Source organism: Adiantum capillus-veneris, chromosome 2, assembly GCF_014529385.1.
Source record: "Adiantum capillus-veneris isolate H3 chromosome 2, ASM1452938v2, whole genome shotgun sequence".
NCBI classification, from domain to species: domain Eukaryota; kingdom Viridiplantae; phylum Streptophyta; class Polypodiopsida; order Polypodiales; family Pteridaceae; genus Adiantum; species Adiantum capillus-veneris.
The window spans coordinates 33901283-33927584 of NC_140932.1; the positions used below are offsets into that span (position 1 = coordinate 33901283).

General features: G+C 42.2%; 1 protein-coding gene across 1 annotated transcript in view; it reads right to left on the bottom strand.

Moving 5' to 3' along the window:
• Positions 1-11345, bottom strand: part of LOC147462609 (BTB/POZ domain-containing protein) — a 36180-nt gene extending 24835 nt beyond the window's left edge. The window contains exon 1 of the mRNA XM_086484504.1: positions 10622-11345. Within this exon, the coding sequence (XP_086340630.1) occupies positions 10622-11206 (585 nt within the window). The 5' untranslated portion in view covers positions 11207-11345. The remainder of the gene's footprint in view (positions 1-10621) is intronic.
• Between the last annotated feature and the right edge of the window lie 14957 nt (positions 11346-26302).

Genomic DNA, 26302 nt, shown 5'->3' on the forward strand with positions numbered 1-26302 from the left:
AGCCACGCACCACCACCCCCCTGGAGGACCCCCAGATCTGGCATGATTATGCCGAGCGCTTATACCAGATACCTCGGCAACCACTGATCCCAGCACCATCTGATCCTCGACCTTCCACCTCGACTTTCTTCACATCTAGCATGGTGGAGAGGGCCATCCGACGCCTTCAGCATGGCCGCTCAACAGATCACACTGGACTACAGAGTGAAAACCTGATATATGCAGCAGACACTCTCTCCCCCTTGATAGCACGTCTCTTCAACTGCGCTCTGGTTGAGGGACTACCAGAGGAGTGGACTATGCACACCATCGTGCCTATCCACAAATCTGGCGACACCTTGGACCCACGGAACTAGAGGACTATCATGATTGGTCACACATTGGCCAAATTGTATGGGGCAGTTCTTGAAGCAAAGAGGCTCCGAAGGCTCCATTGGAACCATTGGTTGCGCACGTAGGAAGGCCCGCTTAACCCTTGCATGAAGGAGGGTTGAACCCACCCGATGAAGGTAAGAGGCCAACACTTTATCATCAAGCTATTGAGCCTTGTTGTGTATAACAAGGAAAGATAACATACTTGTGTTGAAAAGACAACTAGAAGGAAAGGGAAAGCTTCAAACTTCAAGGAAGTAGTTTCACCCTTCCTTTTTATTTCTTGGAGGAAGGCAAGTTTTCCTCCAAAAATTCTTTTCTCCTCATGGAGGTAGCTTCAAAGTGAACAAAATTCTTCACAAAAACGACGACTTTTTTTTGTGAAAAATCAACAAAGGTGTTCTTCCAATGAACGACACATGAAGCACTACAAATTTCACAAGGCGAGGTTCGCATGCAATGCAAACTGCGGATCATATGTCGACGATGGTGATGATGACGACGAGACGGGCTGAAAACTGAAAGCGCTAGGGGCTGACATGTGCAAATCTTGTATCTGTTGAATTCTGACTCTATCTCGGCGATGACGACGACGCGACAACGATGCGCTGAAAACGCAGATGTTGAAATCTGTGAATAGCGGGCTGAATCCGCAGACGCAGGCTAATCTGACCGTGCAGCGAGGATTTGTTGCGGGAAGGTGAGATCTGCGAGGTCTGGGGGCTACGGAGCGGAGTCTAACTGCTGAAAACTGAAAACGTTATGCAATGGATGTGCTTGTCACCGGGAACCTGCAAAACGCTAGGATGATCTACATGTTGCAAAAACGCTAGGATGATCTATTGTTTGCAAAAACGCCAAGCTGATCTGGGAGTCTGCAAATGCTAGGTGATCTGATATTGTGGAGAACCCCAGGGCTGATCTGCTGTAGATGAACGCCAAAGCTGATCTGCAACTAAAAAACGCTGGCTGGTCCTTGTGGCTGAAAACACTAGGTTCCCTTGCCGGTCTTGCTAAGAAGGTGCACTGCCAGAAGCTAAATGCTGCCTCTTCTGCCAGAAAGTGCTAGCGCTAGTTTTCTTATATATATCCTTAGCCAATTTGCCCTACCCAGTTTCCCAACAAAGTCACTTATTAATAAAAGTGAAAAATGGCTAAAATAGGGAAAATGGGTTCTATGCAGTGGAAAATGCTCATGATGGCTACTGAATGTAATTCTGATGATCATATTGTGTGCAACCAGAGGATATGCAACTACTCTAAGTGCTTGGACGTGCACGACCTGCGCACAGGCTCACAAAGATGCCAGAACACTTCTTAAGATGACCTGAACCCTAGACATGAAGTAGCTTGTCCACGTACACATAGGGTTAGATGTGCACGTGACAAGGTAGTCTGTGCAAACTGACTCCCAAGCCGGCTCCACATCCCCCTCTGAAGGGAGAACACCCGAACCATGGATAACTATCATAACTCTCCAACAGTCTCTACCTGTGTAACCGGATCACCCAAGGTAGGTGGATCCGAAAAGGAAGTATAATATACCTATGGAACCTAGAACCAAATCTAGGAGAACCAAGAAAACTGTCTCCCCAAATGTAAAAAATGCTCGAGCTATTTTCCAAGTCCAAGGACCACTATCCACCTGTACGAGATAATATGCCAGTCTAAGGATAAGGGAAGCAAGTGTGTCCTGTATGGTACAGTCCCCAGGGATCAATCTCGAAGACGGGGCATAGGAACTACTCCTCGGATGCACTAGGAAGAGTAACCGTCACACCACAAATCCGAAAGACAAGGCAACCATCGAAATGGCTAAGGAAAACTTATGCCAAGATACTAACTACACTGTGGGTTAAAGCACACCATCCAGAGCCGCAAGAAATGGGCAAAGAAACCAAGGACTAGAAGCCATGCATGGTACTCCGTTGAATGGAGCACTGGTAGTCGACTGAAGATAATAACCTGGAAGCCCCCTCTAGACGAGAAGTATTCACAAAAGTACGCTCTGAGGTAGCAACTGACTCAACCCACATCGGAACAAAGCAAACATTGTCATTGAAAGCTCCAAAGCTAAAGCTGAGAACTCCCCCAAGAATAGGAAGTCCCCCTCCCGCTCAATCTTGGGAAAAGAAAATAAGTACCAACAGAAAGAAATCTAAGACAACCTGGAGTAAAACTGCTTCCTCTTAACTGAATAGCAAAGCCTGAATCTCATGGAGCTCGAGACTCGAAGAGAATCACACCATCGGTAGCCTCGGACTGCTAAGAATAGGAAGACATGAAAGGTCGTCACTTGAGCATCATATTTGCCAAAGAAGCCTTCGGGGTCCAACAAGAACCTAGCTACTCGAGCAAAACTCCCAGAGATCAAACCAAATGTCCGCCACATCTCTACAACTGCTAAGATCAAACCTGTAGGCACAATCCAATATAATATGCCAAACTGCATACAGACTCGATAGAGCACATATATGCTGCTTGGTACGTCAGTAGTTTGTGACACTAGGGCCTTTAAATACGAGGGTGAGCTCTCCTCTAGCATCCTTGCGGGAGCAAGTGCAGAGGAGAGCCACCTCTTGTGTATTGAGTTGAAGCAATAAAAAGAAATACCGAAAGGGGCACCATCGTTTGATTGAAGTGCTTATTGTTTGTTCCTTTTGTTATTTTCTGTTGGCACGTGGTGCCCTTCCATTACAAACTCCTAGCTTTTTCTTGGAGTACTCGGAGGTGCTTGGACAAGACCTATGTAGTGCATACCAGCACATTTTGCGCACTAGGGAGATGCCTAATAGCATGAGCGAGGGTTTGATCTACCTCATCCCCAAGGAGGGAGCTCCCCAAATGAGATTCAACAGTGGCAACCATCACCATTCTCAACTCGGCCTACAAAATCCTTGCAAAGGCTCTGAGTTTGAGAATTCAGCCACTACTTGAGAGCATCATACATGAGACTCAATCGGGCATTGTCAAGGAGCGCAATATCCTTGACAACATATTCACTTCCTCGGAGGCGACTGCCCTTGCCCGCCTGCAGGGGAGGCTCTTGTGGTGCTCCTTCTCGACTTTGAGAAGGCAGAGTTGATTGGGACTTCCTTGAGGGAAATATGTGCACAATGGGTTTTTCAGATGTATAAATTGGAGGGGTGTCTTCTCTCTACAGATGTGCCTATGGTCAGATGTTGCTAGGAAGAGGTCGAGGGAAGCGTTACATGCTTACGCGCTCAGTATGGCAGGGCTGCCCTCTTGTCCCCTTCTTGTTTCTTTTCTATGCAGAGGTGATGAGCAGATTTCTGGCCTCACACAATGTTGGTTACAGTTACCACATTCAAAGAGAGGAGCTTTTGGACGCTAGGTTTGTTGATGACGCGGGCATGTTTTTTGAGGGCTTTGAAGCCTATTTGCACAAGCGTGAGCAGTCCCTGGAGGTGTTTTGATGTGCGTCGGGAGCTTGATCAACTCGCGACAGACAGTGGCTTTTTGGGTTAGTGATGCTCCCACGCCTGACTAGTCACCTCGAGAGGGTTTTCGTTGCATCCCTCCAAGGACGCCAGTTCTCTACTTGGGCTGACAAGTTGGTTTGGACTTGTCACCAGAGCAGCACACCCTCCTCTTAGCCATCGGAAGGAAGCTGTTGCATTGGAGCCCCGCCTTGTTATCTCTTGGTGGCATGGCTATTGTAGCCAACCAAGTGCTCTTGGCCACCATGTGGTACATCACTTCCTACTGGATTTTCTCGAGTTCTTGCATCAGCCAGCTAGAGAGGCTGATCAAGAACTTTCTAGGGTCAAGGAGAGACACGCAATCAACTCGAGCCAAAGTCCCTTGGCAGGTCATCACCCTACCTTGCTCTCAGGGAGAACTGGGTATCATCGATCCAGCACGGTAGAGTAGAGCCCTCCTTGAAAAGCTCATCGTCAAAGGTCGTCTTCTAGGTGAGGAGCCCTAGGAGGATGTAAGGTGCAATGGAAGTGAATGTTGAACTTTGCTCAAGATGAGTGCTCCGAACTGTGCTCAAGGTTCCTTTAACTTACGAAAGGGAGAGCCTTACGTTCCTTTAGTGAGAGAGTGCAATGGACACAAACAAAGTGGTGAACACTGTGAATGAAGGTGTTGAGACTGAGAGATAGAGAGAGAAGAGAATACGACATCAGAATGTTGTCAAACCTCCAAAGGCCCCACTCTCTATGGCGAGAGCGGTCTACTATTGATTGCACAAATCTCTACAATACTTTGGACTTGCCGACGATGTCGACGACGATGAGAACAACGACGAGACGGGCTAAAATCTGAAAATGCTAAGGGCTGAAATCTGCAAATCTTTATCTGCTGAATTCTGACTCTATGTCGGTGACGATGTCAATGACGACGATGCAATGACGACACGCTGAAAACGTAGATGCTGAAATCTACGTTTTTCCAACACAAAAACATGAACATACCCATTCCATGTAAAGTGACTGGAAAAAGACTATTCTTTCGAACAAACTGTGCATGTAATGCAAATGAACAAAGTGACAGAGTGCCAAACCGTTCATCAAACATATGCAAAGAATGAGGTCGAATCGTGACTTTTTTATCTAAATCAATCAACTATGGCCAAATCATAATGGAAATGCCCATGCTTGATGCTCAATCTTTCTTGTGCTCTTTCTACGATTGTGTGGTGCCAAGGAAGAGACATGGAATGTGACTTCCTTGAATGCATACGTTTCAGCTTTTCATGAGAAATCCGCATACATCCGTGCTCATTCATGAGTGAATCGTGCTCAACGTACAATATGGCATGCCTATGAAAAGGGATCACATAAAGACGCTGACTAAAATACAGGAATACTCGAACAATGTGTGCTAACTAATCACTCGAACACATAATAGTCCCTGTGGGGGTTCTTTGGACCTAGGCTCAAGAGCCAAGATCTGTTCTTCCTAAGGAGGTTCTTTGGACCTAGGCTCGAGAGCCAAGATCGGTTCTTCCTGAGGGGGTTCATTGGACCTCGACTCAAGAGCCAAGATCAGATCTTCGTGATTGATCGAATCTGCAATGAGGTTAGCTTCACTAGAAAAAGCATCAACTAACCCATCATCCTTGTGAACAATCACATCATGATCATACAAATCATCATGCTTATCATCATCATGCAAATCATGTGTGTCATGCTTGGGAGAAGAAGAGACTGAGAGAGTCTCCTTTTCCCGAATCTCTTGCATCTGTGCCTGCACTTAAGAAAAGAGTCGCAACATCCCTTTCATGTGTCGATCGTTCATTGCTTGTCTTGCTTTGTTCGCGCGATCAAATTCTACTTGTCTTTCTTTGTTCTCGCGATCAAATTTTGCTTCTCTTTCGTCGCGCTCACGCGCTATGGCTGCCATTCTTTCTTCGTACTTACGATCAATTTCTGCTTTTCGTGCTTTACGTTCTAACTCCCTGTCCATCATCATCTTGTCGAAAGCTACCATAGGATCTAGTGCAATCTTTGGCGTAGATGGGGAAGGGTCGGAAAAACCTCCTGGTGAGGAAAACTCTTCTTCGCCACTCCCATGCTCACTACCTTCATCCGAAGTATCCATTCCGCTTCGGGTGATGACCATCCACTGAAGTCGTGGGTTCTTGTGGGTCTTGGGTTCTTAAGTTCACGAGGAACTTGGGTTCTTGGGGGTCTTGAGGCTTGAGGTTCTTGAGGTTCTTGAGTTCGGGAGGTTCTTGCCGTTCTTGAGGTTCTTGAGGTTCTTCTTTAACTTGCACTCTGTGTTAAAAAAGGATCTTCTCTTCACCCGAGTTCATCTCTTTCCCGCGGGCGCACCCCTTGGCAGCCTTGCGCTCACACCAAGGTTGCTTCTTCCCACCTCCCGTCGATTGGCCGGCCGCTAAGTGCACGGTCCGCTCTCAATGAGTGAAAAGAGGCAAGGGGAGGCTGGAAAAGCCCTTCTTTCTTGGGTTTCCTGTCACTCAAACACGATTAGGAATCGACACGCCCAAGAGGACTTGGGTTACGTGCGACCGTAACAAGCAAAAAAAATTATGTGGTTCTTGTGGTTCTTTCCTTGAGTGATACAGCAGAACACTGCCAAAGCTTTGATACCAATGTAAGGTGCAGCGGAAGTGAATGTTGAACTTTGCTCAAGATGAGTGCTCCGAACTGTGCAAGGTTCCTTTTACTTATGGAAGGGAGAGCCTTCCGTTCCTTTAGTGGAGAGTGCAATGGACACAAACAAAGTGAACACTGTGAATGAAGGTGCTGAGACTGAGAGAGAGAGAGAGAGAGAGAGAGAGAGAGAGAGAGAGAAGAGAATATGACACTAGAATGTTGTCAAACCCTCCTCCAAAGGCCCCACTCTCTATGGGGAGAGCGGTCTACTATTGATTGCACAAATCTCTACAATGCTTTGGACTTGCCGACGATGTCGACGACGATGAGGACGACAACGAGACGGGCTGAAATCTGAAAATGCTAAGGGCAAAAATCTGCAAATCTTTATCTGCTGAATTCTGACTCTATGTCGGTGACGATGTCGATGACGACGATCTGCGTTTTCCGGGCTGAATCTGCAAACCTCGATGGATCTGACCGTCCGGCAAGGATCTGTTGCGGCAAGGTGAGATCTGCGAGGTTCGGTGACTCTAATGCCGTATCTGACTGCTGGAAACTGAAAACGCTGGTCTACATGTTGATCTTGTCGCAATGGAACTGCAAAACGCTAAGGGCTGAACTGCAATCCAAAAACGCTAGGCTGAATTCTCTTCCTGCAGTGGAAATCTGCTGTTGTTTGGAATCTGCTGTCACAAACGCGAGCGGACACGAATAATCAACAAGATGAAAATAAATAATCTTTCAACTAAACAAAGTTGAGGGAGAAGTTCGACACGGTATTTGGAACCAGAAGATGGGTTGGTCCCCCCCCCTTAAAGAGAATCCTTTATTAGGGAGAATCTTTTTACAAGCACAAGAACCACAGAAAACCCCTCCGTTCTAAATCTCCGACTCAATGGTCGTTCCTTCCCGTAAGGGAAATCCGAGAGACGAGCTCTCAATCCTTTTTCCGTATGTACTCGGAGTCGAGACTCCGCAGACAATTTTCGAATTCCGTTCCCGAAATTCCCAAGCGTAGGCCGAAGCCTTCTCGCTTCTCCTTCGCGATGAAGTACCTGCAAACACACACACAAACACACGACAACAATTCGTATGGTGAATCCACAATAGATACCTGTCGCTCTTGCGTGGGAAAAGCGACTTCCATGCTTCGTAGTCTCGCGATCTCTTGCGGTAGAGTCTTCTCTTGCTGACGTTGGTAACCTTCTTTGGGTGAGGGCATGTGGTGCTTTTATAGCTCATTGGCCACGGCATAGCTGCTCGCGTAGAGATCGCGGCCGGTTTTTTTTTTTTTTTTTTTTTTTTTGCGCTGCTTTACCCGAAATAGGGAGAGAGAATTCGCTGGCTGGTTTTGTTGCTTTATTTTCTAAGTGGCTGCCCACTTATTAAGTGGGTGGCTGGCATATTTTAAAATTGGTCTGAACCTGCCCAAAAACTCAATAAAACCTTATAAGTTAAAAACAATGACTTTCACAACATTTCCCAGGCGTCCCTGGATGCAACCACAAGCACGAATGCAATGCAAACATAGATTCCTCACGGGAAAGCGTCTGCTCTTCCCGAAAAACTCGTTAAAATATTCCGCTTTTTAAGAAAAGCTTCTCAGAACCCATCTTTATTCTTGTGCTTGCGTCTTTACGCGTATTCCTCTTTCCAATTCGGGTTTCTTGCCAGACCCACGAGATATTCCCTTTTCGATGCTCCCGTCACCCCATCACGTGACGCATCAAGAATATTCGTTTCCCGGTCTCTCCCACCGAACTAACGGTAAAACCCCTTCGCGATGCTTAATGTCACCCATCATATGACGCATCAGAGTTTTCCGTTCCTGATGGCTTTTAATAATTCCAGTAGACCTACAGTTCCTAACCTTACGGTTCAAGTGCACATCTTTAAATATCCTAATTTCAATAAAAAGAAATTACTCGAGAAAATAAGAAAATAAGAAAATAGTCCATTTAGCAACATCTACTGTCTTTTGGGGTCGCCGGGGCTGATCTGCTGTACAAAACACCAGGACTGATCTGTCTTGCAAAAACGCTAGCTTCTCCGTTGGGCTAAAACGCTAGGTCAGTTGTGGGGGTTGGTCTTGCTGAGAAGTTGCTTGTTGAGCAAGTGCTCTTGCTGCCTCTTCTGCCAGAAAGTGTTAGCGCTAGGTTTCTTATATAGTCACTTAGCAAAATTGCCCTACCCAGTTTTCCAACAAAAGTCACTTAAAAATAATAAGTGAAAAATATCAAAAATAGGGAAAATAGGTCTATGCACTGTAAAAATGCTCCTGATGGGTTCTGATGGAAATCTGATGATCATGTTGTGTGCAACATGAGGATATGAATCTAATCTACGTGTCTGGACATGCACGGTCTGCGAACAGACTCACAAAAGTGCCAGATCACTTCCTATTCTAGACTGACTTGACTGAACCGAACCCTGGTCATGCTGTAGCTTGTCCACGGACACATAGGGTTGGATGTGTCACGTGACAAAGGAGCATTTGTTGCACCAGATTAGAGGATGAGTCTCGCAGACGAGTGGCCCTTGGAGCCCATCCACTCGTTGGATTTTCACAGAGATGCACAGAGTGGGCCTAAGCAGGATATGGGAGGACCGTTTCGCGTTGAGCTTGCTTCGGTCTTGGGAGCAGCTGAGGGCGAGACTTGAGCAACACTAGCCCACATGTACTAAGGAGTGCTTGAGGCAACCTCTTACATGGAACCCTTTGGTCAATACAAAGGAAGGTCACATGGTTGGCAATAGACCCCATGTCTCATGGGGTCCCTTGGCAGAGGGTCCAACCCGCACCCTAAGACATGGGGTCCCTTGGCAAAAGGTCCAACCCGCACACTGGGAGACTGGTTGCAGTTTATAGCACTTCTTGAGAAGATTTAAAGCACCCAGCTGCGCCGCATGAGGACGGTACAGAGCATGTGTCAGGACATCGTCGGTCAAGAAACGTGAGTTTGACGTCCAGACCAGCAATTATCACTCGAGGGCAAGAGTAGGTTGTATTCTACCGCTAATCAGTGGGACAAGAACGATTTACATCACGGCAATAGACACGATTTGGAACCAAGGTCTCATCATTTTCAATTTTGGCGGCTAAGCAAAGCCCTTGACTACCAAGCAAGTTTTATGCATATCCCCCAAACTAATCAAGTTGTACTTAGCCTTGCAGACCCACTTGGAACCAATGACCTTTTACCTAGCCGCCGGCTTAGGAAACAAAAACATACCATATTGCTCAATCAAGTCCAACTCAGCTTGCGGACATCAAGGCACAATTCACTTGTGACAAGCTCTGCATCCATCTCAATAGAATCTATCCTAGTGATTATGTTTAGATTTTACTTTTTATTTACAAGAGTATATAGTATTTTGCAACATAAAAAAGGGTCTAACAAACCTCAAGAGCGGATACAACACAACGAAAACAACACTTAAACAAAAACGCACAACTCACACAAAATGCTATAAAGTATCGAAAATAAAAAGCGAGAAACTTACTTGACTGAAACTTCATACAAACTCTCAACTTTAGACCATTTTAAATCAAGAATAAGATACTGCAAAAACTTCATTCCTAAATGTCAACATCATACAACATGAAGATAAACAAAAGCAGCAATTCTGAAATCCTACTATAAATAACAGATTCAAATGAGATTCTACAACGTTTAGAACCCAAGTGAAGAAATCCATAGCGAAGTTAAACATGATCTTCAATACTTGATAACATGCGATCTTAACTTCAACTGCTTGTCCAAACATGAAGTAAAAAACCATCACCTTTACCATGCATAGCTTGGACAACACCCACACCATGCCTACTTACGACGTTTGTAGATGCAGGTTTGTATGGAGTTAGTTCCTAATTAGAGCTTAATTTCATAAACCAGCAAACCAGCTTTATGTCTCCCCCCACTAGTTTGAGCCATTTAACCACACAAAAAAAGCCAAAAAGAACGCCATTGCAAAGGTTATAAAAATCATCACACTCTACACGCTTAAAAAACTGTTGCAGAAGTGTTACTTACATCTACATTGGCCACAGTTCTGAAAAACTAAGGAAGTAAATTTATCATGTGCTCTCAGACCACCAAACACAAGAATGAAGGGTTGCAGTCAAATAAATTCTGATTAAAAGAAGAGAGACAAACCAGAATAGCTCGATGAGCCCTAATTTTGGAACCATCAGAGCTCTCAAGAACAAGGTCTGAGAATTGCTCAGACATGGCTTCAGGTGCCCAAGTACGGAGGAAGACAATGCGGGCATTGAGCTCTTCAATCTCTTTCTTGAGGGCTGCCTCTGCTTCAGAAGCTTCCTCATAACACTCATAGCAGGTACCACCCCCACGAAGAGGACAGTAGAGTTCCTTGCAAGAGACGCACACAATTCCATCCCCTCTATGATTCTGGAGATGATGCTGATGCTGCTGGCGTCCTCTTGACCTTAACGCAGCCCCTGCACCTTGCCTGTGAAGGTGATGGTGGACACGATGGAACTGTGTGTGTTCTTGTATACGATGATATCCAACTTCGTCTTCCTCCTCCTCATGACTGTTCTGATGAGGATCCTGCTCATTGTCTACAGCATGGCCATCATCCTCATCGTCCTCGTCTTCATCCTCCTCGTGGTCGTGGTGGTATGGAAGCTCGCTGGCTATGGCTATGGCTGGTTGCAGGCACTCTGGCACCCACTCCGCCCAGTCCACAGAAGAGGATGAAGAGGCTGATGGAAGCATGATTTTCTGAGCGAGACACGCTACGAACCCAAAATGGGCTCCATTACATAGCTGATTGAGGGACGTTCTTCATGTAACCCCCCGTCTGAACCCTGCCTTAATATTGCAGGTCTGGTTCATCAAATAAGGGTAGCTGAGTGAGGGACAATAGAGACGTTCTTCATGTAACTCCCCGTCTGAACCCTGCCTTAATATTGCAGGTCTGGTTCATCAAATAAGGGTAGCTGATTGAGGGACAATAGAGACGTTCTTCATGTAACTCCCCGTCCAAACCCTGCCTTAATATTGCAGGTCTGGTTCGTCAGATAAAGGTGAGGGTTTTCTATTACATAGCTGATTGAGGAACAATGGAGACGTTCTTCATGTAACCCCCCGTCTGAAACCTGCCTTAATATTGTAGGTCTAGTTCATCAAATAAGGGTGGAAATGAGGGTTTTCCATTACATAGCTGATTAAGGGACATAGAGACGTTCTTCATGTCATCCTCCGTCTGAACCCTGCCTTAATATTGCAGGTCTGGTTCATCAAATAAGTGTGGAAATTAGAAGGAAATGAGGGTTTTCCACCCACATGTATTCAAGGTGGACCGTGGGATGATCATCTGAATATTCTACTCCTCAAAGGCATATGCAATCAACTTTTACATGTACTTACTCAATAACCAATGAACAAGAGCTACTCCTCAAAGGTATGTCCAATCAAGCTTTTACATGTACTTACTCAATAACCACATGAGCCAAAGCTACTTGATGTTGGGTAACCCCCACACATAGGGGGGTAATTAGTAAGATGGGAGAGAGTGACTGCTAGGTGTGGTGCTCACACGTGATGGAGAAGGTTATTGTTATTTGGAAGGGGGGGTAGAGTAACTGCACCTCAAAGAGGTGCAATTGGCTCACCCCAATTCATTTTTTCTCTTGGGATTCTCTTTCTGGCATGAGATCGTGTGAACTTTTGCTAGATATTTTGACTCCATGACTTGGACACACTTTTCTATGTCTGCTACCTTTATTTTCCTCTCCTCCAAAGCATGAAAGCCTTCAAAGGAAATGAATGATATATATTTTTATTCTTCAGTTTCAAACTTTCTCTATACCTTTCAATTTTTTATTCTTCACTTTGTGACTATCCTTCTGTCTCCTTTTGGAGCGCACGTGTAGGCCTTTTGTAAAAGATTGGTTGAGGACATTGTGAACCTCCTCGGCTCATAGAATAGGTTGGTGAAAAAACATATGCTCATTTTGTCTCAAGCCCAGCACACAAAGACAAACAACATACAAATGTTTACAAGAAGATAAGGCTTTCCTTGCTCTTCAAGCTCTGCAAAGCTAGGGCAAGTACAAGATGGATCTTTTTTAATCTCCACACTGTAGACGTGGCCCTCTAGTACATTACTATTTAAAAGCAACTTGAAAATCTCATGAGCTTTCTCCACTCGCATGACCTCCTTTGTGATTCTCTCTTTCATCTCAAGTGCCTTCCTTATTTGCTTGGTCGCTTCCTTTGAGATTGATAGCTTGTATCTCACTCAAGTCCCATTGCGAATACGTGTAATTGTGTTACTTCCACCTCCCTTGTAGAGGTACCTTCATTGGTTGAAGGTGTTGTGGGTGCATTTTCTGTTGTCATTGCAACATTGGTTATTTCCACCATGTGCCCGCCCTCAAGAAAGGACTTGACTTCTTCCTCCATGAAATTAGTCTCTAGAGCTACTGGTCATATGCTCGACGGAGGATGGAACGGTGGACATGTTTTGTTACACTATAACAATGGATCACATGATCAGGATGCACTGCATCATTTTCCATTGAAGTCCATTATGATACTTTTGCAAATGAAGGTGTGCGAATTCCTTTGACACACCCTGCTATGACCTTTTCTGCACCTTCTTTTTCCATTCTTTGTGCCACCACATGTTACCTTGCAGGCAATTGGGATGTGTCATATCACACAAAGAGCCTCACTGACTTTTGACTCTACCACATATTCCTCATTGCTCTCCAACCTCCCAGGAGTAATGTCAACAAAATGAATCTTCCTAAACATTCCTTTAATTTTCACTTTGGGTTTGCACATTGTACTCTAGTCGATGTTTGGAATCATTCCTCAGTATCCTTTGTTTCCTCTTGTAGTGGGCGGACTCACAATCATCCATCAAAAGGACTTGCCTTCGATACACGAGAGGTCCTGCAATGAACTTATATGCCATCCTCACAACCTTCATTAGAGTGCAATTTTTTTTTGTTCATGAGGGTCTCTAAACTAAGACCCAAGTCAATGTGCTTTTCCAAGCTGTAACAAATAGTCTTTGTGCTTTGCAGTATAGCATTTGCCATGCTTTTTGTGCAGTGTCATATAGTGAGATCTTCATTTCAAAGGTTGGTTCATTTGATGTGAGTGTCAACCACATAACGTGCACAATTGCAGTGCCTAACACCAAGAGGGTAGCTCACTTGGAAGAGCTTCAGGCTCAAGTCTTACACACTATGTGTGCTATGAGGATATTATTTTGCACCATAGGTGAGCTAGAAATTCGGACTTCAATAGACTTTACCCTAGTTTCAATTCCAAATTTAGTGAGCTAAGCCACTTGGCCCCCACACCCTTCTTTTATAGGGAGCCTTGTGGAGAAATGCCTAGGACCTAAGACATTAGGAGATTTTAATCTCATGCAAGCTCTAATACCAATTGTAGAGTTTAGGGAGGATAGATTAGAGAACCATTCATGGTAATAACATGCTAATTGACACCTAAGCACACAATAATTGTACAATAGAATTGGAGTAGAGTGTAGATACAAAATGATTACTATGTTGCTTGAAAATGACTACAAGAAGGCTCATTATATAGAGCTAGACAAGTCATCTTATCTGGCATCATGCATGACGTCACATAGAGGCCCCAGATTGGCTCAACCAACTTGAAAACTTGTGGGTGACCTTTCAAGACAATTTAGGAACCTCTTAACTATCTCTAGGTGAGTCCATAACCTCTAGAAATGCCACACATGGGTAGGTATACACCTAAGGAACCTTTTCCAAGGCTATCACATGGTTTCTACTACATAGTTTTATCACTAAATTTGATGCCAATTGCTACTCATCTCTTTTTATCATTAAGTTTGATGTCAATTGCTATTTTCTCTCTTGTTTCTTCATCTCTTGTTATCATTAAATTTGATGTCAATTGCTATTTTCTCTCTTGTTTCTTCATCTCTCACAAATCCCTCATAGGCACACGCCCGATGCCTTCTCGGTCTCCCTTGAAGTATGACACACTTCGACAACCATTTCTTCTAATCATCACATCTTGCTTGCCTCCTTTGAATACTTCTTGAACAACATTCCAATTTGCTTGAGCTCAATAACCATGAAGCCATGGAAGTATGTTGGCTCGCAATTGTTGTGCGAGTAATTCTTGCATGAGGGGAAAGAGGAGCATGGCTTACATCTCACATTTGTGGATGAGAGAATTGTAGAATACACAAATTAGAAAGGCATAAAAAGACATTTGGTCTCACAAATGCTCCATTAGTTTTTCAACATTTAATGAATGATATCTTTTGTGAGCATCTGGATGATTTTGTGGTGATCTATCTTGATGATATCTTGGTATTTTCTAATGCTACCAAATACATGTGGTAGTGATGTGTGTGAACACACTTAGGACCGCCGGGGCATTTTTTCCCTCACTAGGAGGTTTTTTCCCCGTGCATTGTATATACGCCCGTCACTCTAGGGCTAATTTATCTTTCCATTGCACACTAAGTAATACACTCTCTATTGTGAGGCTTGAGCTTACTTCGTCTTCTCCATGCTATGTATGTTTTCCTACAATCCTAATTCCAACAATTGGTATCACAGCAGGTTGCGTCCTCTCGAGCTTACTCGTCAGCAGCTCCAACACACACCTACTCACTTTCTCAGATTTCTGTGAGCTTTGGCGAGCATTTGCAATCTGCTTAGATTTCTAATTCGAGCTCATTTTGGCCTCCATTTCCACTATAGGAAATATTGTCTTGGCTATTTTGTCATTTTGTGCATAATTTATGTTAGTGGCGTTTTTTGCATAACAAGTCTCTCACAGTGTTCTACGGTTTGTGCTATATAGCACGTGTTGTTTCCGCTTCATTTCTCCTCTTTTCAAGCAGTTTTCACATCAGGTGCGGCATTCTCCATGGCCAACAACAACACAGATGTGTTCAAGATGTTTGTTGATGAGGACAGATTGGATGGGGACAATTACCATATGTGGGCTTACATGATGCAACATGTTCTTGTGTCAAAGGGTGTCTAAAATATTGTGCAAGGCATTGATGTACGTCCTGGTTCTGAGGATGTAGGCGATGTTGAGGATGTTGCAGGTCTTGGTGCAAGGATTACTGTTGTTAAAGTTGTTTTGCCTACGGTAGAACAAGCTCATTGGGATGTAAAAGATACGTAGGCTCATGCATTGATTGAGTTTTCTATGAAGCGTACTATTACTCCTCACATTTGTTTAGCAAAATCTACAAAACAGGCTTGGGATATTCTAGTTGGTCTTTATGCAAGTCGCAATGAGGCAAAAATTGAATTACTGAGTAAAGAGCTGGAGTCGAAGATTATGCATGAGGAAGATGACATGGACACTTTCCTTGCTGGTGTCAAGGATATCAATGAGCAACTTATTTCTGTCGGAGAATTCATTTCAAACAATTCCCTTGTGCAAACTGTTCTTGATGCCTTGCCAGATTCTTACCAGACTTTTGCTAGTACTTGGAGACTTATGACCCAAGGAAATCCTGAAGTTGTCAAGTTTGATGCATTGTGCACATTGTTGTTGGAAGAGTCGCTTTCCAAAAAAAATAGGATTAGACAACGTTGTCGTGATGTGACACGTACATAGTGAGAATGAATGCTACAAGATCTATCTTGCAACATTTTAGATACATAAGTATATTTCCTATAATGTACATATGCATATCTATGAATAATAATAAGCTTTCTATATCCTCCTAATATTTATCGCAAGGGTAACATATTCTTAATTTATCGTTAGAAAGTACTACGGCGAAAAGCATCAATCGCTCCGCTTCTTTAACTTGGGGCAAAAAGCATTGGTTCTTTCTTTTTACTATCTCATTATCATCTCACACCCTAGCTAGATCCTATATCTAGGGTAACTTCCAATATATATATATATTCTATGTATGTTTCGTATTTTTCTTGTATTTCTTTTTAATAACTACTAAGAAGAAATCAAATCCTAGGGGGACACTAGCTTGCATGATTTTCAAATATACACCTATTCTAATGCATTATTTCAAGGATGATTACAAAACTTTGTCAAGGAAAATGTCATGCTTTCATCTTGCATGAGGTGTCCATTGGAATCAAATGAAAGTCTAGGCTAAGGGGACCACAAGAAGACTTTTGCTACCAGAAATGTACCCTATTTTGATGATTTTTTTACACAAGGTTCCAATACTAATTAGAAAAAGTATATAAAATGGGGGTCATAACTTAAGCGCTTAATTTTTTTGCTCCTATTTTTGCTTTTTTATTTGGAGCCACGGTTGAGTAGATATGATCAAAATGGTGGACCACAGTTTGCCCACATTATGCAGGGACAGCTCATTTTAAACTTGCTCCTGTTCACACTGGCTCTTCTCTTTCATGTGTAACCCTTGGGGGTTCCCTTCACCTATAAAAGGTGACCTCTTCTTCCTTGAAAACCATTCATGAGGGAGTGAGAGGATTGATGCCTAATTGTAGTTAGCCATATATATATATATATATATATATATATATAAGCCTACACCTGCTCCTAGAGGAAGGCTAGTCAATCTTGTAAGCTATCCTTGGAAGATTAACTCTAATCAAAGAAGGTCTTTAACTTGGTGCATCAATCAAGGATTGAATTCTTCCCTCTTCTTCTCTCTCCATCAAAATTGTGAATAACTCCTAAAGAGTTTGTCAAGTAAGATGTGTTTTACTTTGATATTTTGTTGGTTTCTTGTTGTTTTCTTTTTCATCTCTAATCCAACATATATATCTAATTTCATCTCCCTAACCATATCTATTTCTCTCACTCTTAGAAAGTCATTTTCTCTTTAAAGTATCCTTGCTGCTTGTGGGCAAGAGTAGGGCTTGGGAGGGAAAATTCTCTTTTCTTCTCTTCCCTCATATCTACATTTTGCACATACTAGAGTTAGCCTAGATGAATAATCCACATGATGTGAATTTATATCGTTTTTGCTTTGTGCTATCTATTGCAATTAAAATTTGGATTAGCCATAAAATACACTTTCAACAACGTATAGTGTTTCTCTTTGGCCCATAAAAGCTCAATGAAATACTTCTTTCATCGGATCCCATCATACTACCCTTTATAGACTATAACTTTTCTTTTGACATAAGTGTAATTATCTTGCTATGAACCAAGAAAATTTGTACATACAATTAATCCCAATCACTAGATAAAACATATATATTATGGTAAGCACAAAATTTAAATTCCAAAGAACAATTCGTAGCCTGTTTGTTCTGCAAAAATTGAACTCCATTAACTCATCTATTAACCCTTTCATATTACCCATGATACGATACGACCATAGCCTTGATGCTTTCATCTTTCTGTTGTTTTGATATTCTCTTTTGTGTTCTTTCTTTGTGTGTGTGAGTGCAAGAGAGAAAGAGTGGAGCTTCTTTAATTGCACTTCTTTCCAAACCTTAGACTTCATGGTATCTATGGTATAACTCCTGCATATAGTTTTTGGATTTGTCTCACAAACTCTCACAGCCAAAAGCCTGATGCTTTCCTGGCAAGACCGCAAACTTCTCAACACATTTTTGGTGAACCCGACGTGAAACTGCCAGGGTGAGAGTTTGTGGGTAACCATGGGTGATTATGCGGAGCAACATGGTATGCATTTTGACCCAGCACAATGCAATTGTTTCAAGCATTTGCAATGTTCATGTAGCAACAACATTCCACTGGAAGAATGGAGATTTCAGCAACCAAAGCCATACAAGCGGTCGTCAACAAAATGGATCAGTTCAATGGCAAAGATGTAACCAAGCACACACGTGAGTATGTGAAGGAGATGGAGCTGCATCGTGTGTTAGAAGGTGAGATTATTCAAAGCTTTGAACTAGTTGTTGCTCCAGAAATTAGGGAACATGTTAGTGCAATTAAAGATGGCATGGAAGAAATTGGGAAGAACTCAAAGTATCTTTAAAGGAGGAATATTTCATGGAGGACTCTGAGAGAGTGACCAAAAGGACATTCTTAGAATAGGTAGTCAAGCCAAAGCAAGGACTATCAATAACATAGCTACTTAGGAAATTTGAGCGACGCTATGCACAACTCACAAGGACAGAAAAGGCCACACTAGATGGCAGAGAAGATAAATCTTTTCTTACAAGCTGCAGGTAAAGAGTTTCAATAAAATTTGGAGCTTCTTCTTGAAGATAAAGATAATGAGCAAGGACTAAAAACCGACTAGAATGAGGTTGAAGGTGTTGTCTCACTGCTTGCCAAACGACAAAGAAGAAGAGACAAGATGATAGTAAACACTACAAGTCCTTCCACCTCAACTTCTAACAAAATGATAAAGACTACTTTTAAAGCTCCTAAGTTTGATGAATCTATGCTAAATGATCTTGTGAAGGGAATGCGTGATTTGAAGGTGAAGCTTGCAAAGCTTGAAGAAAAAGGTCAACCATCAAGGCCACTTTCTAGGCAAAGACAACAACCCAAAGAAGGTTTTGTTAATAGATGTATTTGATGTGATAGTACATACCATGTAAGAAGGGATTGTGATAGTTTTAATGATGCTTTGACAAAAGATGTTGGCTTTTCTAAGGATGGTAAAATCCACGTCTACCCTTGAGAACTAAATTTGGGAAGTGAGGAATGCAAACCTTAGTTGAAGATATGGAAACTAACCATGCCACCTCTTCAGTTGAGGTAGCTACTTATGGAGTCAAAATTGAGGATCTTAGCGATGAAGAGATGAGTGACCATCAGGGTCAACTTTGGCCAAATGTCATGCAATTAGCTAAAAAGGGAAAGCTTACAAAAGAGATTCTACATGAATCAGGTGATTGCATACGTCTAGAAATAGGGTGGAGTGATCCAGTGGATTCAATGTCTGTCCATGCCTACATTACAAACTGCCAAAGCCATGAAGCCATTGTAGAAAAAAAGCGTAGGTGTGAAGATGGTGATGAAGGGCCTTCAAAAAGAGCTACAAGAAGTGGAGGGAGGAATGATGCAGCACCTTTGCGAGCACCACCAACACATGAGGCACCTTCACTAGAAGTGACCATGGAGCAATTTACAAAAGGGAAGAAAAAGGAGTCAACAAAAGGTAAACCAAAAGGACCAGCTTACAAACTACAATCTGACATTGAGCTTGCTACACACTTGAAGAAATTTCTAGAGGAGAGGATTTTGAATAGCAAGGGTGAGTTGACTTTGGGGGAGGTACTTGGAGGCATAGCCAAGCGTGAATTCCATGAAGAAATTATTGACATCATCAAGAGAAAGAAGCAAACACTTGGAGAGCCTATTGTTAGCAGCAAGCTAACACGGATACCATTTTTCGGAGTTCTCATTGTAAAACACTTATTATTTTGATAAATCGAGAATATTGTAACTCCTATTTTCTCGGATAAACTCTATAATTAATGAGTCGGGGCTATAAGTTTCCAGATTGTATCAACCTATCATTATCCATCCTTGGTAGAACTCCCAAATTATTAGTTTTGACCACCAAAAACCTTGGCTAAGGTATAAGAGCCAATTTTTGTAAGTTATTATTAAGTTTTGAATAATGAATTAAATATACAGCGTGAGCTAACGACGCTAACTCCTCTCTTTCTCGCGCTTCTTACTCCCTCCTCGATTGTCACATTGCAGTCGCGTTTGTTGCATTGCAACCGCATGTAAGAGCTCTACGCATTGACGTAAACACATCATAGTATTTCGTAGCTTTTGGCGTCGCCGATCTACGACCTAATTCATCATAACTAGGAATTGACACTTTCAACTAAAAAACTAAGCATAGCCGGGCTATTGGGGCATCATTGCTAAGCATTTAGATGCATTCTGGGTCGAAAACGACGAGGTCAAAAATCCACTGCTGTTAATAATCGCGATTTTGGAACTTGACCTGAAGTGGGGTTTGAGACCTTAAGCATGTATGCTTAGGTCTTATAAACATGTCCTAGAAGTTTTGTTACGTTTGGATATCATTTGATGCTGTAACGGATGTGATTTATTTGCCAATGAGCGATTGGCTTTTGGCGATTTCAATCACTTGAGTGTAGATTGAGTTAGATACGAGTTGTTAGTTGTTTTCCGAGAGATTGACAACCTCTTGTAGCCTCTATGCACTAGTCGAGTTAGCTTCGTCCCATGGATTGACAATTTAATCGTGGTTCTCGCTAATACTGCAATAAGATAGGATGGTGAGGTTAGACATGCGTCCCACATTTGGCGCCGTTGCCGAGGATCGAAGAGACCTAAAATAGGAAAAAACATGAGCATCTTGTGAAGTTATCCTTTAACTTCCTCTAGGATCACGTAGAGTTCAAAACTTTCTTTAAGAAACCGCATAGCTTAAGATTGTCGTCTTTTGCTGTGTAGAGGTATCTTGGAAGTAATCGTACTTGTTGAGTGCGTTTAGGATTGTAGGATTGTAGAAATATATTAGAATTTTGAGGATGATTGATAGAAAAGATAAGTCTTAAGATCAATGCTCAGAAAACCATAAAAGACAAGAAAACGGGTGTTTGTGAACACTTTCCTCAACCCCAATTGCATGAGAATCTAGGAGTAGGGTAAGTAGAATCCGAGGTGGATTTTAGAACATTGCTCTCTTTGAAAGAATCATTGTGAGTTGTTATTGGAAGTTGCAGAATTTCGTGTCTACAGCTAGAAATAGCACCAAAAGACTCGAAACCACTCAATCCGACTAGAGAGAAAGCTTAAAAGTTGTATGAACCAGTGGGTAAGCTCAAGGACACTTCGAGGTAAAAATTTCAAGAGTTGACCAAAACTCAGATTATTTACTTTTTCTTGACATTTAAGGCCAAAGTAAGTTTTGACTTGATTCATAGGCTTAAAATAGCTCATAAAAAGACTGTCCATTGAAAAATTACAAAAATTGGTTCATTTCAAGCCTGAAGTTAATAATCGCGATTATTAAATTTTAGCTCAGATTTGACCAAGGTTCATACCATTGACTCATTGCATGTGTACAAACAACTTTTGTAAAGGCACAAAAGATTTGGATCACCAAACTGGCAAAAAGCTGGGTAAAAACTAAAGTTTGTACTGACTTTCTGAATCTTGAGTGTAAATTGATGAAAGATTTATCCAAACTTGTTGGAATTTGATTCATAGGCTTATATTGATGTGATAAACATGTGTACATGCTCAGTTGACAAAAAAGATGCAAAAAGTTATCAGTTGTAAATAATTGCGATTATTTACATATGTCCCATTTTTCAACTATTTTGACCAAGTCAGCATTCCACTAATTTTACCATGTTGTAATAATCCCACAAACCAAATTTGGTAAGATTTGGATCATTGGATTGAAAATTGTGACTAAATTTGCAAAGTTAGTCTGCGGACAGAAAATTGATGACCATTTGACAAAAAATTGTCCAAACTTGATGAAACTTGGCTAGGGACCTTAACTTCAGGTGCTTAACAAATACGTGTCAAAGTTGGGACAAAAATTTACAAAAATTTAGCTGAAGTAAATATTTGCGATTATTTATTTATGCTTCAAAACTTGGAAAATTTGCAAATTTGAGTATACCACAAGGTCAGGCATATCAAGGAGACCCCACAAATAAATTTTGGTGAAATTTGGATCACAAAAGTGAGACCTAAGCCAGATTCTTGAAATCAAAGTCTGTGGACATAAAACAGTTGATAAACTTGATCAGATTTTGTCCAAACTTGTTGAAACTTGTCCAGGGACTTTAACAGGTTGTATACTTGCCAAACCAAGCCAAAAAGTGCAAAAAACTAGCAAGTGTAAATAATCGCGATTATTTACTATTGCTACCCAGGGACATCAATTTTGACTTTTGAACTGGTAAAGTGCTAGACTAGCATAATACAAAGCCACCGGGCAATTTTGGGTTCAATCGGATCCAAATTGGTACATGATCACTTAGTTTCCAGGTTGCAAATTAAACTTTGATTTTTTGCTAAAGTCAAATCTAAAAGTCAATTGCTTACTCCCATAGCTCGATTTGAAGTGATACACATAGACCAATCACGAGAGTTAGCAAAAACTCTACTGTCTTTATAGAAGAATAGCTAACTTGATCAAATTTGTACAGGAATCAGGTTGCAGATGAGGAATCGGCAATTCAGCAGAGGTTGCAATCAAGTCAAGTGAAAATTGACGACAAGTCAATTCAAAGGTAAGTACTCTATCCAGGGCTTCACCAGTCTTTATGAACCTTAGATCTGGTCGTGTACTAGGAAATCAGGGCATACTTGGAGAAACCTCTAGTAGAGTGTCCACCGAAGACAGCGTGAATCAAGGAAATTCCTGGCACACAATCCTTGAAGAAGTCTCGTACACTTTTTCAGACTCAACATCTGAAATGTCTTCTTACTCGACTCACTCGGAAATCGGAACGACAATACGCTATAAGTATATACTGTCTTTTTATAAGACTAGCTGCCATGGAGCTCATGTTTACCTAGACCCTAACGAGGAGTATGCTATTTGCATTGATGACCATGGTATTGAGTTCGAAGAAGAGATTAGGGCAAACAAACAAGGAAAAATGTACATGGACAGAAACGGAACTTAGTATGTACAAGCCGAAAAACCTGATGTGATAGACAAATGGGGGTTAGAAGTAAACACCATAATCCCAAATATGTCAGCAAAAGAAGGACCACCAACTTTAGAATTTAAGTAGATTTCAAACCTTTGAAATGGCTTAGTACAGATAATACTAGGATCGGAGTCTATTGTTGGGAGGATAGAAATGTAAAAGATCTTATGTGGACTTCGCATGCCAAATCAGGACAACTAACGACCATGAAGATCATCTATATCTTCAAGATCAAAGACAAGGGATCAAAAGATTTACGAACCTACTTGTTTAGGGATTGTTATAACAACAACTTTGTTATGATGACTCGTGAGGAGGTAGAACAAACCAAATACCAAGGGTATTCCATAAGGGATTGGATATTGGGACAAGGACCATAAATAATTCCAAGAGATGAACACCGTGAGAGATCATCTGAGAGTAATGTTAAGAAACCAGAAACCACCTCATCACGAAGAAAACCGGGTGACACTAAGGCCAGTCCAGGGCTACATGAGTCGCTATTTCCAACAGACTAGTTTGAAGGACTCGGAACAGGACCAACTGCTAGGAGACTGGGAGTTGAACCAAACACACGCGTTAGACCAGCTGGTTTTCAAGAATGGGTCAGAAAATACAGTGGATCAGGGGATCCATACGACCAGTTGTTGGAATTAGGGTTGTAGAGAGACACACATAGCTTGGAGAAGATGAAGGAAGCTCAAGGCACACAATAGAGAGTGTGTTACTTAGTGTGCAATGGAAAGATAGATAGCCCTAGAGTGATGGGCGTATACAATTCTCGGGGAAAAAAACCTCCTAAAGAGGGAAAAAATGCCCCGGCGGTCCTAATATGTTCACACACATTACTACCACATGTATATGGTAATAAATCCCCCATGGAGTGATGCGGTGAACGAGAGCTGGAACATGAGTAAAGGGAAGTGCCATGCCCTGAGGACATGATCAGTCCACAAAGGGGAGTAAGCCCAAAGCTTTGCCGAAAGCTTCAAGCTTCTCACGAGACAATGCCTTTGTGAAAAGATTTGCAAGGTTGTCCTGTGTTGGCACATAAGCCAAGCTGATCTCTCCTGCTGAGAGCCTCTCCCTGACATAGTGGTAATGCACCTCAATGTGCTTTGTGTGAGCATGAAAAAATGGGTTCCTCGCAACTACCAATGCACTTGGACTGTCAGTGTAGATAGTGTTGGCAGTGTCCTGTCCAACACCCAAATCAGCCATAAGGCGTCTGAGCCATACACACTCAACCGTAGCTGTGAAGACTACCTTGTACTTAGTCTCACAACTCGAAGTGGCCATAGTAGGTTGCTTCTTGCTCAACCATGATATACATGAACTGCCAAGCATGAAACAAAAACCACTTGTGGACACTCACGTGTTAAAACAACCAGCCCAATCTAAGTCTAAAAAAGCATGTAAGTCTGGTGGCAATGATCCCCCCTTGGGATAAAACAATCCAAGATGTAAAGTGCCACTAAGGTAGCAGAAAATCCTCTTGACAACCTGTTAATGCTTAGACCCTGGGCTATGCATAAATCTACTGACCTGTGAGACTGCAAACTGAATATCCGGCCTCGTGTTGCATACATAAATGAGGCAGCCAACAACAGTTTGATAAAGAGCGACATCAGCAGGATCCCCAGCATCATGTAGACTCAACTTCAAACCTGTTTTCATGGGAGTGGCAATAGGTTTGCAATCCTCAAGTCCAAACTTACATAGCAATGTCTCTATGTAACTTTTCTGACACAAGGCAATACCACCATCACACTGCTTAAACTATATACCCAAGTAATGATGCAACAGCCCCAAATCTTTCATCTTGAAAGTAGCATTCAAATCAGCCTTAAATTCAGCAATATGTCTCTCATTTGGTCTAGTGATCAGCAAATCATCGACATAAAGAACCACAATGAGAAGTACATCACCCTCACGCTTTACATACAATGTGCTTTCTGTTGGACTGTTACGAAAGCCTCGTTTGACCAAATGAGTGTCAGCTTTATCATACCAAGCACAAGGAGATTGCTTCAACCCATACAAAGCCTTCTTACATCTACACACTTTGTCCTCTTGTCCTTTTATGACAAAACCGCGAGGCTGCGTTACATAAACTTCTTTAAATATGTCACCATTCAAGAAAGCAGTAACAATGTCTGATTGATGTACATCCCAACCAAAATGAGCTGCCAATGCACATAGAAAATGCACAGTAGTCATACGATAAGTGGGAGAAAAAGTCTCTTCATAATCTATGCCTTTTTGTTGTGCATAACCCTTTGCAACAAGTCAAGCCTTATGGCGATCGATCTCACCATCCGGCTTGCGTTTCAACTTGTAAACCCACTTCATACCAATGGCCTTTTTTCCAGGAGGCAAATCACATAAAGTCCATGTGTCATTTTCTATAAGTGCATCATATTCTGATTGCATGGCAGCCATCCAATTTTTTGAATTTTGTGCTTCATTAAAAGAAAGAGGCTCCTCAACATCATGTAAGCTAGACACAGCCAAAGCATAACAATCTGATGCATAAGATGCATGGCGAGAGCCTGAACGAGTACGACTAGACAAAGGTGCATCCAATTTACTGTCACGCAAAGTGTGCACCAGCCATTTTGGCATACCTCTAGCCTGCTCATTTTCAGCCCTTTCCTCATCAAGTACATCATGTACATCTGCATCAGTAATAGGCTGATCTACAACATTTTCAAAAACCCCCATAGGCTGTACATTTGCCTCATTGGAACTTACATTTGTATTTCCACCACCAAAAAGAGGCAACAAAGTGTCATAAATGTCCTGTGAGCTTATGTTAGCAGCTGGACACACCCTATGGAGCTCAGCGGAATATTATTTTTTGTAACTATTCTTTGAGAAAAACCGACATTTCACCTTTGTAAATATTGGGGCTTACAGAAGTTTCCAGATTGTATCCCATTTTTGACATTTAGATTGAGTAGATGGTTAAATTGGAACATTAGGGTTTGATATTGCAAGGTATTTATACCACTTTTGACCTTAATGAAAAAACCTTTGTCATTTTTAAAAGAGTTCTGTCTGTGAGTGAGCGTACTGTGTACGAGAGAGAGTGAGAGTTTCATCTTGACGCTACGCGCGCATCGGTGGTCGGAATCGAGTGCGGAGAAGTGCAGCGTGTTTCCTCCGACGAGAGCTACGCGCCGATACCTACATTGCGAGTGTACGGTTTGGTTTTGCGAGCTCGACCTACAAGATT